Genomic DNA, 14,971 nt, shown 5'->3' with positions numbered 1-14,971 from the left:
TAACTGACGTGACTCCGTTTCATCTATCATTCATCACTGGTGGCCCACCAGCTCAAGCGAGGGTACCATTCTATTATCTCTCACACTCACACATATACATACACTTAAACACCAACTCTCACGCGCACACATACACACACTCCAGGACACATATACACGAAAGTGATGCTAGTCTATCATCTACTAAATTCCGACTAACCTGCAGCAATTTATCAGCGGTGGGCCTCTTCTTGGGGTTCTTGGTAAGGGAGAGCTTGAGAAACGAGTGGAACAGCTGCGACCAGCGTTCGCGCTCTTTCAGCTGGGGCGGTTTGAACCCCGACTTGGACATGAGGAACAGCACCCTCATGGGGTGGAGCTCGAACATGGGCGGTTGCAGTTCAGCGAGCTCTGGGCGTAAATAGTTTTAGGCATATTGGGTTATATATATATACAAAAATTACAATAATATAAATCAAAGTATTATATAAAAAAAAATTACTATTAAAGCTAATTATCGTCATCATATCAACAATCCACTGCTGAACATAAGCCTCCCCCTTGGGGGGGTTTTGCAGCAACTTCAACCGCAGTTAGAATCTGGTGATATTTTAAGAGGGACGCTGCTGCCCATCCCTCTACCATAAGCTCTGTTAGTCGCCTCTTAAGACACTCATGGGAAAGGAAGGGGTGGCCTATTCTATGCCGGGACCACACGGCTAGAATAATTATAATTACATAATCTTAATCACATAAAAGCAAGATAAAGAGGCAACGTAAAGAAAGATAATAACAGCCTAAATGGTCACGTACAGCGCGGTTTCAGAGATGTTTTCTCCCACGAACACTCAGGTTATGGAATGAGCTCCCTGCCGAGGTTTCCCCAAGAGACTACAGCAGGGGGTTCTTCAAAATGGAAGTAAAGAGATTTCTTCTGGGTCGGCAACGCGCGCGTAATACCTCTAGTGTTGCAGTTGTCCATAGACTACGGTAACCACTTACCATCAGGTGGGCCGTATGCTTGTTCGCCATCTCAGTGGTATAAAAAAAAGTGAATAGATATATAAGACATACCTATAGCTGTGATGCCACAAGCCCATATGTCACATAGCTGATTGTAACCGCCCTTCCTCTCCACAGCTGCCACCTGAAAACAAATATATAAATACTTCAATATATAAAAATCTCGTGTCACGATGTCTGTTCATGCAAATCTCTGAAATTGCTCAGCAGATTTTAAGAGTTCCATCTTTCCTTTTGAGATATAGAACCCTTAAAATGGGTCTGACGGCAGGTGATGACAGGGATGAACATATTAGAAATGAGTATGAAGCCAGATCAGTTAGCCCATCGTAGCGAATTCACTGGGAATTAACCACTATGGTTACCAGGGTTCCTAGAGGAGGCTAATCCCCGTTACCAACACCACTCTTCCCCCGACGTTACTGTGTCAGCGCTCATCATCATCATCCTCATATCAGACGTAAATTGTACACTGCTGAACATAGGCTTCCCCCTTGAGGGGTTTTTACAGTAGTTGCTACGCTTGGCTAAGGGAATAGCAGTCACAGTTAGACTTTGGTGATGTTTTAAGAGGGATGCTGCTGCTTATCCCTTGATTATTAAGTTCCCTAAGTCGCTTCTTACGACACCCACGGAATAGGAAGGGGTATGCCATTCTATGCCAGTACCACACAGCAGGCTGTTAACCCTGCTCCTTCTAAAATAAAAAATTCTAGAATAAAAAAAGTAAATCACCTCCGGCGCCATCCAGTAGGGCGTGCCAATAAACGACTTCCTCTTATTGATGGTGGCCGTGATCTGCGCTGACACGCCGAAGTCGGCCAACTTCACGTCACCACATTCTGTTAGGAGGATGTTCGCGCCTTTTATGTCCCTGCAGAAGACAGATTCCAAGTTTAAAATTTTGTTCCGAGCAGGTTTTCATCATCATCATCATCATTTTAGCCTTTAACTGTCCACTACTGAACAAGTCTCCTCCTTGGGAGTTTTGTCAGTCGTTGACACGCTTGGCAGGCGGATTAGCAACCACAGTCAGGCTTTAGAGATGTTTTAAGAGGGACGCTGCTGCTTATCCCACGCCCTCCCTTAGTCGGCTCCTACGACACATACAGGATTTGAAGGGGTGGCATATCCTATGCCGGGACCACATGACCAAAGCAGAATAGGTTTTACTCTACAAGAATTGTTTTCAGTATCAACTCCTCTCGTATAGCAGATGTTCATGGGCGACGGTAGCCGCTTTCCATCAGGTGAACGGTCTGCTCGTTTGCTTCCCTAACAATGAAAAAAGTATAACAAACCTGTGCATTTTCCCCATACTGTGGAGGTATGACAGCCCAGTTAGTGTTTCTCGGCACATGTAAGCTATTTGGATCTCTGCCAGAGGACCCGTCACGTGGTATATGTCCTGAAAATTAAAAACATAGGTGTTAGAAGAATAGAACTCAACTTTTATGGATTATAAGAGTATGGGAAAAGCTATGAAATAGCAATGTGTGTGCTTAAATACTAATTTCAAAAATACCTCCCTACAACTAAGATTCGAAGCCATACCTCTCTACTACCCTGGCAGTGTTTCCACGATTAAATATAAATAATAAGTAAGAAATTCCGATCTAGAATGGACTACCTCACACAATCATACCACCCGCTTGATCTTCAAGCTAAGATGATACCTTGCGTTATTAGGAGTCAGGTATCGAATATTTGGAGGCACCCAGAACATCCAGATTCGAGGCAATCCAGAATAATAGATTTTCTTAAGAACTCCGACCGGGAACCAAACCCGGCACTTCATCTACGCAAAGCAATGAGCCTATCATTGCGCCCACTGCACCAATGGCGTCAAAAAACTAGTGTTCAATATTCCAGGAGCCTCACCTGCAGACTACCACCGCCACAGTACTCCATCGAGATCCATAACTTGTCCCTCCTGAGGTAGGAGCCGTAGTACGCCACTATGTTCGGGTGCCGGCAGTCTTTCATCATCAGGATCTCCTGCTGGATGATGGCGAAGTCATCACCCGGCTCCAGCTTTATCACCTTGATGGCAGCAAGCTCACCGTTGCCGTTGAGCCTCTTTGCCTGAAAAGAGAGAGTGGTACATTAAAAAAAAAGACTTAAGGAATAAATATATAATTTTACTAGCTTTCTGACCACTACTTCGTACTGTTATAAGACACAAAGGGATATGTTTTTAAAAAAAAGATAACTTATTTCTTATTCCCTATTTATAAACTTTTATTTAAATACACAATACAACGTGTACACAGAACGAAGGTTGGAGCTGAACTGCTTGGCATGACCTCACAGGAAAACCACCCGTGTTCTAGTAACCATCATTATTGTTTAGTTAGCATAAAGGGAGCATAGCAATGCCATCTGGACGAATGGCGGTCTTCCACCGTGCATTTTTCAAGGCATTTTCTTCTACGCACGTAATTGTTTGGAATCACCTTCCAGCAGCAGAATTTCCGAACCGATACGACATCATAAGCTTCAAGAAAAGAGCATATTCCTTTTTAAAAGACCGGCAGCACACCTGCAATACCGTCAGCGTTGTGGGTGATCATGGGCGGCGGTGGTCATTTACCATCCCGCCTTTGTAGATATTTGCCATGTGGTCCTGGCATAAATAGGTCACTCCTTTTCCGTGGGTGTCGTAAGAGGCGACTAAGGAGGGCGAGGGATGGGCAGCAGCGTCCCTCTTAAAATATCTCCAAAGCTTATCTGCGGTAGACAATCCGCCTGCCAAATGTGCAACTACTGGCAAATATCCTCCAAGGGGGAGGCTTATGTTCAGCAGTGGACAGTTAAAGGCTGATATGATGATGATGATGATGTAGTTGTTTAATATAATGTAATAAATATTTCAGCTGTGCTGTATATAATTTATTATATTTTTTTCTCTTTATTTAGGTCAACAAACAGTAAACACAATAACAATATATATATATATACACATCGAAATATCAATAATTTTAGTGTCACCAACGACGTTGGCCACCTATTACTATAAAACAAAATATGCAAAATGGTTGTGTGCAACTACTTGTACAAAATTAAACATATACACATACATGAGTGACAGAAATATAAAGAGGTGTGTACCAGTGGTCCACTCAAAATCAAAGAACTTCCAATTTGATGTTATATATTTTAAAAATTAAAATTTATTTACCAGCAATAAATAAGTGAATACAACATCAACAACAAAATATCATTCCTCCACCTCAAGCACACCACCGATAAGTCTCCCGAATGCACCAACACGTTCCAAAATAATATTTTGGACTTGTATAATATGAGGACTATAAAATCAAAGACAGCTAAATCCACGTCTGTCAAATGTTCAGGAAACTACAAAAAACTAATACTTTGTCAAAGATATGGAACGATATACGAAATTTATATTTTAAAGCAGATTACAATATTAGTAATAATTTAGATTTGAATTAATAGAACTTTAAATGAAGAGAAATATTTGAGTAAAATGAAAATGAAACCGATTTTATAGCGTTTAGCTGCGTGCGTGCGTGGGTGGGTGCATGCGTGCGTGCGTGCGTGCGTGCGTGTGTGTATTACGACACGAGTATTTATATAATTAAATTAATTTGAATCGATTTAATATTATATATATAATAATCAAAATATATATTACAATGTATGACATACTAATTATATTAAGATATAACGTAACAATTTCATTAATTTTTATATAAACTATGTATTTTGATATCTGATAAATACTACCTTTTTTAAAGATATGGCAGTGAATTTACAGGGTACAGAGGAATAACACCTGAGTCCTCAGGAATGGCAACGCATGGGGGTGTATCGTGGGCGAAACAGTATACTCTGTTATGTTTATAGTACTGCTCATGTGTATAGGCGACGGTTACCACTTTCCCTCAGGTGGGCATAAAAAAATCCTACAAAGATTTGCATGTTATTAAATATGGCGGAACACACTGAACATTAAAAAACAAATTATAACATCTTATTTTGTAACTACGTATTTGGCGGAGGGAAGGGATTGTTAATCATGCGGGCTACCAGTCCCATTGCTAGCAATATACCATATCCGGCGACCTCAATATAGTCCCGCTTGGAAACCATCGTGCTAAAACCCAGATGTATTCATCACGATGGGCTAACTGACCTGCCTTTTCATTCTCACCTATCATCCCTCACTGGTGCCTCGCCAGTAGTCATGTCATGTCAGTTGCCATTCCATTATCATACATTAAAAAAAAAAAACAACAAGCTTCCCTTACCAACAACTGCGTAATACACAGAGTTTTTTTTTTTTATTATTACAAATACGTGTTGTTTACTTGTACAGATGTTTGTATTCCCTGTAACATTGTGAGCATATGTTAATCACTCGCAAGTCAGAGTTACACGTGTGTGTATTACTGAGATGGGTGCGGGTGTGTGTGTGCTTGTATGTGTTTTACATAGCTGGCACACATGTGATTTGATTAATTATGAGGCCAACGCATCCTGTGTACTATTTTAATTAATCGTAGTAGGCACCAGTGAGATTTTTCTCTATAAAAGAACAGTTTTTTCTTAATGATAAATTTACGACTGGATATATCTTTTTAGCCCAACTTTAATTTCTATTACTTTAATTGCGTGAATTTACTGGGTACAGAGGAATAACACCTGAGTCCTCAGGAATGGCAACGCATGGGGGGTATCATGGGCGAAACAGTATACTCTGTTATGTCCATGGTACTGCTCATGTCTATAGGCGACGGTTACCACTTTCCATCAGGTGGGCCGTCAGCTTGTTTGCCATTCTAAGTTCTATAAAAAAAAAAAAAAAAAAAATATTTTCCTTGAAAAATGTATATAATTGTATCCATTTTACCAGAGGGAGACTTTGTACAAAAATCGTTCGCTTGGTCACCTCTGTCCCATTCGTGTTCATACCGTGAAACAGTTGTGTTTGCATAACTGTATTTCGGTTTGAAGTGTGGGATATTGCAGTGAATTTACAGGGTACAGAGGAATAACACCATAGTCCTTAGAAATGGCAACGCATGGGGGGTATCATGGGCGAAACAGTATACTCTGGTATGTCCATGGTACTGCTCATGTCTATAGGTGGCGATTACCACTTTCCATCAGGTGGACCGTCAGCTTGTTTGCCATTCTAAGTTGTATATAAAGAATGAGATAGAAGAGAGAAAAAGAATAAATTTATAGATTTTGTTTTTTACGTATCAGTGTTTTTTCGGCACAATTGAAGCCTTATTTTTTTTTTAACACAATCATAATTTTTATATCTCGACCGACACTATATTCGTTGCGTGATGCTTCCAAAACGATCAAACATAACGGTCCCGTTTGCGGCAAAGCGGGCCGGCAGAGGCAATACACTACATTAGTATACAATTCGCGTATGTATGTATGTACTGTTATACGAAACGTCAAAAGTTATTGAATTGATACGCTAGTCTTGACTTATGGAAACGAAACTTCTTCAAGCGACTTCAAAACGAAAGAGAATTCTATATTCGATTGTATTTTATTTTTTTATTTTGATCATCTCATACCACCGTCAATTCTAAACCGATTTGGAAAAATCTTTTTTTAAACTGTATACTATGTACTTATAGATTATATATATGTACTTATAATTTTTTTTTAATGGAAGATAATGGAATGGTAGCCCCATCCGCGCTATCGGTATACACCGGCGGGGCACCAGTGAAGGATGATAGGTGAGGATGAAGTCAGTTAGCCCATCGTTACGAATTCAACAAGAATTGTCCACGATGGTTTCCAGGGGGAACCACGTGGAGGTCGACCTAATAAGGCATATTGCTAGCAATGGGGCTGTCAAACTCCATTGCTAACAATCATCCCCCCCCCCCCGTCCCGTGTACTTATAGATTGGACACATAGGAATTTTATTAAAATCGCTTCAGTGGATTAGTATTTAAATAAAAAAATATTTTTTTTAGTTGTGGCAAAACCATTTATGGTCACTGTAAACTGTCAGATGTAAACCACACAATTACACTAACTTATACTTACAGATTACACTTCTTAAAAACAAAAAAAAATGTTAATTGTTAATGTTAAATGAATTTTGCACGCTTTTTTTTATACAACCCAGAATGACAAACAAGCTGACAGCCCACCTGATGGAAAGTGGTAACCGTCGCCTATAGACATGAACAGTACCATGGACATAACAGAGTATACTGTTTCGCCCATGATAACCCCCATGCGTTCCCATTCCTGAGGACTCAGGTGTTATTCCTCTGTACCCAGTAAATTCACGCCATATCCCACCCTTCAAACCGAAACACAGCCATGCAAACACAACTGCTTCACGGTAGAAACACGAATGGGACAGAGGTACCCAAGCAATCGACTTTTGTACAAAGTCTCCCTCTGGTGAGACTGCTGTGCTGACTGAGATGCTATCACCTTGTTAGCTAAGCAGAAATGTTCTTTGACTAATGTACGAGTAACATCTTGGACTTTACCGTGTTTAAGCAAATAAAGAATATTATTATTATATTATTATAGTTCTATAATTTAATTTTTTTTAAAGATAGCTTCGGTAGTTTAGTTTTTAAATCAAAATAATTATTTTACCACTGAAGCCGTTTTTTTTTTTGTAGAACAATCTTAATTATATTCATTAGTATACCCGCGCGGAACCAGGACGGGCGGCTAGTATTTTATAATAATAACTAGCTGACCCGACAAACGTTGTTTTACCGTATCCATTATTTCTAGAACTAGAGATGAAAATTTCTTGTACTACAATTATTATATTCTATTAGATTGCTTAGCGATAAGGCCGCCTTTTGTATCACTTCTCATTAATATTTACTGTATTTGTTATTTCTCTTTTTACTTGGTGCAATAAAGTGTAAATACATAAATATTCGATTGCCATCTTGCGACCCTATCGCGGAATATAAGAATCGCGATTAAAAAACAGGGGTTGATCGTTAAAGGGTTAAAATTTTAAGTTGTATGTATTTTTCAAAGCTTATGATAAAGCATACAATTTTTTTTTTCAAAAAAAAAATAAAAAAAATTTTAGGGGTGGGTCACCCTTATCATTGAGGGGTATGAAAATAGATGTTGGCCGATTCTCAGACCTACCTGATATGCACACAAAATTTCATTAAAATCAGATCCGTTTCGGAGGAGTTTGGTAACAAACACCGCGACACGAGAATTTTATTACAGCCTGTTAACGTTAACTATAACTGTAAAGTTAACTGTCCACTACTGGACATAAGTCTTCCCCATAAGGGGAGTTTTGCCAGTAGATGCCACACTCGGCAGACGGATTCGCAACCGCAGTTAGGTTTTTAGAGATGTTTTAAGAGGGACACTGCTGGCCATCACTCGCCCACCCTTGGTAGCCTCTTACGTCACCCATGGGAAAGGAAGGAATGGTCCATTCTATGCCGGGACCTACACCAAGATTTTATAAATTTCATAATAATTGTTAGAGTCAGTAATTATTACTGTTTGTTATTGCATTATTCTCTGATATTTTATAATAGATGGTGATTAAGTCGCATACTCCGACCTTCACCTTGGGCCGTGAATACGTGGCTTTACCTCTTACACCCCGCGTTCTTTCCTCTACCCGCTAATTATCATATTCATAATGACTCGTCATCATCAACACATCAACGGTCAACTGTCCATTGCTGAACATAGGTATTTATTTATTGCCATTTACTCTCACTGTTTAGCGTAACGGTTGACTGGTAGAGAATGCCATCAGGCATTAAGTCCGCCCTGTAGATATATTTTAATGCGTGCAAAAGTATAAATAAATAAATAAAATAGATCTTTCCTATTAAAGGGGGTTTTGGCAGTAATTCCTCGCTAAGCAGGCGGGTTGACAACTACAATTAGGCTTTTTTTTAATGCGTGATAATGGAATGGTACCCCGCCTGCGCTATCGGTATACGCTGGCGGGGCATCAATGATAGATGATAGGTGACGATGAAAGCAGGTCAATTAGCCCATCGTGACGAATTCCACTACGATTAATCACGATGGTTTCCAGGGGGGACCGCGTGGAAGTCAACGTGACAGGGTTTATTGCTAGCAATGGGTCAATTAAACACCACAGATAGGCTTTGGTGATGTTTTGACAAGGGCGCTGCTGCCCATCCCTCGATCATTAAGCTACCTTAGTTGCCTCTTACGACATCTATGGGAAAGAAAGGGATGGCCCATTCTTATAATACGAATTCATACAAATAATAACAATGTAATTATAAGGTATCAAAAATTTACCTATTAAAATTAAATTTAAATACTAATTTATCTTTCTATCTGTCTACTATTGTAATTATTTAGAATTTACAGTCTACAGAGGCATAACACCTTAGTCCTCAGGAATGGCATTGGGGGTATCATGGACCGAACAGTATACTCTGTTATATCCACGGTACTCTACTCATGTCCAAAGACGACGGTTGCCACTTCCCATCAGGTGGACCATCAGCTTGTTTGCCAGTCTAAGTGGCATAAAAAAATAAAAAAAAAATCTTAAGGAACTGTATTTAAAAAAAAAAAAATAACAATATATATCTCATCTTGCCTAATGATAATGTAGCTTTTTTTTTATACAACTTAGAATGGCAAACAAGCTGACGGCCCACCGGATGGAAAGTGTTGATAGTTAAGGGGGGCAATTAAAAAATGGACTCGAAGCGATTTTAACCCCCTTGCTCCGGGCCATTTAAATGCAATGCTACGAGTAGATATCCGTGCCAAATTTAACAAAAAAAAAAACAAAATTAAAAAAATGCTTAAAAATAATTTCGTTTGACGTTACCAAAATAGCAACCGGGCGATTGGGGTCGTCAAGTAAACTTTATTGGGAAAAATTATGTATGGGGGCATAAAAATTTTAGAAATGTTCCAGTGGGAAAACAAAAAAGGTTGGGAAATACTGGTATAGATTCAAGCGGGCGAAACCACGAAACACGTCTAGTATACAAACATTCTCAGCACTGTATCGACGTGCCACTGCATCACCCGCCCCTTGGAAGATGCGTCATCACTTGATCGCTTCCGCTGTCTGGGTACTTAATAAAACAAAGAGCTCGGTTTGTTACTAACCATAAGGGGGTATGGCTTTTGTTAGAGGGCTATATTATGGTTATACCAACTGTTTCCCTCGGCTTTACCCGCGTGAATTTTTATATAAAATATCCTGTACATTTTAGAATATAACAATAGGATTAATTATTTTCATTAATCTTTCATGAAACTTTGCTTTACATTTATGTAAAATATCAATTAATTTACAAGTGATAATACTTTAAATAAATAAATAAAATTTACATTTATACGTATCTGTAAATAGTATAAAACAATATCGCTTCCCATCGTCTGTACGCTTAGATCTATTATAATAAATAAAGTTATTCGTATTTCAACCGTGAAGCAGTTGTGTTTGCATGGCTGTGTTTCGGTTTGAAGGGTGGGATATGGCGTGAATTTACTGGGTTCGGAGGAATAACACCTGAGTCCTCAGGAATGGCAACGCATGGGGGGTATCATGGGTGAAACAGTATACTCTGTTATGTCCATGGTACTGCTCATGTCTATAGGCGACGGTTACCACTTTCCATCAGGTGGACCGTCAGCTTGTTTGCCATTTTAAGTTGTATAAAAAAAAAGTTATTCTTATATATATTAGTGTGCGTGCGTGCGTGCGAGCGTGCGTGCGTGAGTGCGTGCGTGCGTGTGTGTGTGTGTATTCTTATATATATATAACGCAGTGTAGGACGACCTGAAATGCATTGCAGGGAGTCAGTGAATGCAGGTGGCTCAGGATCGTTCTTTATGGCAGTCTATGGGGGAGGCTTATATCGAGCAGTGGACGGATAATGACTGAGATGATGAATGATGATGATTATTATATATAGATATATGTATATTTTTGAATGTAAATATATAAGTTACTTTATATTTAGGTAAGCATATTAACTATTTTTGCATATTTATTATTTTTTAATAGAAACAACCATACTGTTTCCACTTCTTATTGTATGCACACTGCCCGTTGGTAATTAATGCTCCCTTCCACTCAGGGTTTGCTGGAAGAGAACTCTTAGAGTTAATCTCGCCTGTTGTACATCTTTATTTAAAATAAATTATAACAATACAATATTTGTGTACAATAAAGTATAAATAAATAAATCTTTTGTATTTATAATCACTACATAGTATAAAACAAAGTATCTTCTCGTATGTCTGTCCCTATGTATGCTTAGATCTTTAAAACTACGCAACTGATTTTGATGCATTTTTTTTTAATAGATAGAGTGATTCAACAGGAAGATTTATGTGTATAATATTACATACATAATATTATATACATAATAGGGACACAATAATAATTTCAGAGGTTTCTAATGTGAAGTCATGAATAAACACATGTTTTAGTATTTCACCCACGTGAAGCCGGGGCGGGTCGCTATTATTAATAAACGGTTATAATCTTTCTATGATTCAAATTTAATTCAAATCTACTCAGCCATTTAATACAAATAAATAAGTAGAATTAACAGGTTAATCCGGCATTATTTTTCATACATACAATGTCATACATCCAAATAGGTATTATACCATTAACATTCATAATCGGTGACTCACGACTGTGACAACTTGAAAACAAACCGGTAAAAACCGGTTAATGTCAACATTGACAATGGGTTCGATGGCCAGGCAAGGTCGAGACACAATAATGGAGAAAGTGAACGTGCAGTACAATACCTATTACATATAGTCCGTTTCAATGCACCTAAGTAAAAATGTAAACAAACAAGTCATTGACCCCACCGTAAGATCATCATCATCATCATCATAACAAATTCAAATTCATCTTCATTCAAACTTGTTTACGCACATATAAATCGTCTTTTTTTGGGGGGAAGGGATTGTCAGCAATGGAGTTTGACAGCCCTATTGCTAACAGTATGCCCTATCAAACGACCTCCACGTGTTCCCCCTGGAAACCACCGTGAACAGTTCTTGTTGAATTCGTCACGATAGGCTAACTGACCTGCTTCATCCTCACCTATCATCATTCACTGGTGCCCCGCCGGTGTATACCGATAGCGCGGGCAGGGTTACTATTTCATTATCACCTATAAAAAAGTCGCCATTTTTTTGCATCTACTGCAAAGCTCAGAAAGACGTTATCTGTTGAGAAGAGCCCGCAAGAAACCAAACAGTTCTCTTTTAAATCTTTGTTAACATATACATATAAGTATATTTATTTAAATCATAATATCAAAATTTTTTTGTAAATAAATATATAAGTAAGTACAACGCGTGGGGGTGGTATCATGTGCGACACTATATACTCTATTAGTGCTATTCATGTCTATAGGCGACGGTTACCACTTTCCATCAGGTGGGCCGTCAGCTTGCCATTCTAAGTTGCATAAAACCCCTCCTTTTTGAAATCGGCAACACCGATCGATAACCAAACCGTTTACCAATTACATTAACACTCGCCTCGGTTGTTCCGCGAGAACAACAAAAATATAAACCGAAACTATTGAGTAAATGAATTATGAATTTTGCCCAAACCAATAGAGGTGGAATGCCCGCCGGCCAGACGGAATGTGGGTCAATGTAGACAATTAGGGCCAGTACAAACGTTCGACTTCCAAGTGTCCAGACCTCATCTATAATTACACAACGCTACAAATTAGGTTAAACGATATCATGGGCATCATATTAGATGGCAAACAACGCAACATATACCATTAACCGACTTCAAAAAATAGGCTCGTAATACCGTCAGTTATGAACCGATTTGAATTTCATTCATTAGCCTCCTTTTTCGACAGTCGGTTAAAACGACGTAATGATAAGCGATAATCTCTCTATTTCAAGTATAATTCTTATCAAGTACTCAACCTATCAACTATAAGAGTATTAGATACGACCTATTATGTATGTAAAAGAAACACAATTCCATTGTTTCGATGTATTGCGTCATGGCTAAATTCCACCATTTTATTGCTATATATATATATATATATATATATATATATATATATATATATATATATATATCGATAGGGATCTCTCGACAATTTCTCTTTGAAAATCAGAGAGACATTGTCGTCAACTGTTCGTATACGAATTCTCAAGTACTTCGGCCATATATATAATCCGGAATGAAGATTATATGGAACGTTTAATTGTCCAATGAACGGTACAAGGCAAACGTTCTCGGGGTAGATCGCCAACGCGATGGACTGACCTCATCAAAACGGCCACACAGCAGTCTATTGTGGAATGCTCTCGCTCGGCTGTGAGCAGAAGTAGATGGAGACATATTGCGAGGACCTCAATCGCGAAGGAGAGCCTCACCGACGATCCACTGTCATTGTGAAAACCACGACCACTCTGCCAAGACTGTACAACTGAAGAGAGAGATATCGATAGGGAAGTCATCATTCTTAAAGCCTATTTGGTCATCTCACTGGAAGGACTGGAGAGATTCTATTAGTAATGGGACGCCAGTAACCATTGCTAATCAAAATACCCTGTCAGGTCGACCTCCACGCGGTCCCCTATCATCGTGGTCTCAATTACTGTTTTATTATATCAACCGTTAACTATTCACTGCTAAACACACGGCTCCCCATAAGTGAGGTTATGCCAGCAGTTGCCACGCTTGGCGGGCGGGTTAGTTGACGGTTACCACTTTCCATCAGGTGGGTCGTCAGCTTGTTTGCCATTCCAATTTGCAAAAAAGGGCATATTTTTACCGTCATCAACTGATAATAATATAAAAAAAAAAATACATACAAATATACCTGAAAAAAATAGAAAATAGAATTTTTTGAAGTCGATTAAAAATCATAAGGGTTACAAACAATAAAGAGTATCTATCTATTATGAACAAACTTAACAGAAATACAGAAATTTATTCTTAATTTAGGCGGATCAGCTCCTATTGTATTTTTTTTCATGGATGAAAATGGAATAGTAACCCCACCTGCGCTATCGGTATACACCGGCGGGGCATCAGTGAAGGATGATAGGTGAGGTTGAAGTAGGCCAGTTAGCCCATCGTGACAAATTCAACAAGAATTGTTCACGACAGTTTCCAGGGGGAACCACGTGGAGGTCAAACTAATAGGGCATATTGCTAACAATGGAGCTGTCTGACTCCATTGCTAACAATCCCTTTCCCCCCGCTCCTATTGTATTTACCAACTCTGTGTTTCAATAGAATTCAATGATTGCGACTAATCGTTCAAATGAAATAAGCTTATACAACTCCTAATTGAATAAAGCCCTATCAATGTTTAAAAAAAGCCGCTCCAGAAATTAGGTACGCTACATGATTTCAGGGCGGAGAGGGGGGGGGGGGGATGTACGCCACTCACCGAACCCTCACGGTTCGACAGATTTTCACGCGACAAGCCCTTTTTCCTGTCTCAATGGGATATGGCCAGACAAATTGATGGGAATTTGTTTCGCAGTATCGCGGTAAAGATATCAATTATCTATCAAGACCAAGCAATAGTATGTAGTATTTATTTATTTATACTTTTGCTCGCATTAAAATATGTCTACAGGGCGGACTTAATGCCTGATGGCATTCTCTACCAGTCAAGCGTTACGCTAAACAGAGAGAGTAGTAGGCGGTGCATTGGTTTAACAAAAACAATTTGAATTTTAAATGAAATAAATATTTTGAAAGATAACAACATTAATACATTTTAAGATAAATTAACATACATACATATACAATAATACACATACAAAAATGATACATACATAAATCACATACAGTACAATACATATAGGTTTGGGGGGAAAGGGATTATTAGTAATGGAGACTGAGAATCCCATTGCTAGCAATATACTCAACCAGGTCGACCTCCTTGCGGTTCCCCCTGGAAACTATCATGGTTAATTCCTG

The 14,971-nt window shown here is 38.8% G+C and overlaps 1 protein-coding gene across 4 annotated transcripts in view; it reads right to left on the bottom strand.

Annotated features, from left to right (window-relative positions):
- Positions 1 to 14,971, bottom strand: part of LOC113523164 (mitogen-activated protein kinase kinase kinase kinase 5) — a 58,917-nt gene that overhangs the window by 26,051 nt on the left and 17,895 nt on the right. For all 4 annotated transcript variants that reach the window (XM_052891820.1, XM_052891821.1, XM_052891822.1 and 1 more), the window contains exons 2-6: positions 2,884 to 3,087; positions 2,304 to 2,410; positions 1,738 to 1,876; positions 1,054 to 1,126; positions 200 to 390 (exon numbers count right to left, since the gene is read on the bottom strand). In XM_052891820.1, the coding sequence (XP_052747780.1) occupies positions 200 to 390; positions 1,054 to 1,126; positions 1,738 to 1,876; positions 2,304 to 2,410; positions 2,884 to 3,087 (714 nt within the window). The remainder of the gene's footprint in view (positions 1 to 199; positions 391 to 1,053; positions 1,127 to 1,737; positions 1,877 to 2,303; positions 2,411 to 2,883; positions 3,088 to 14,971) is intronic.

This window comes from Galleria mellonella, unplaced genomic scaffold (genome assembly GCF_026898425.1).
Source record: "Galleria mellonella isolate WM207_F2 unplaced genomic scaffold, CSIRO_AGI_GalMel_v1 utg146, whole genome shotgun sequence".
Classification (NCBI taxonomy): Eukaryota; Metazoa; Arthropoda; class Insecta; order Lepidoptera; family Pyralidae; genus Galleria; species Galleria mellonella.
This window is presented reverse-complemented; position numbering and strand designations above follow the sequence as displayed.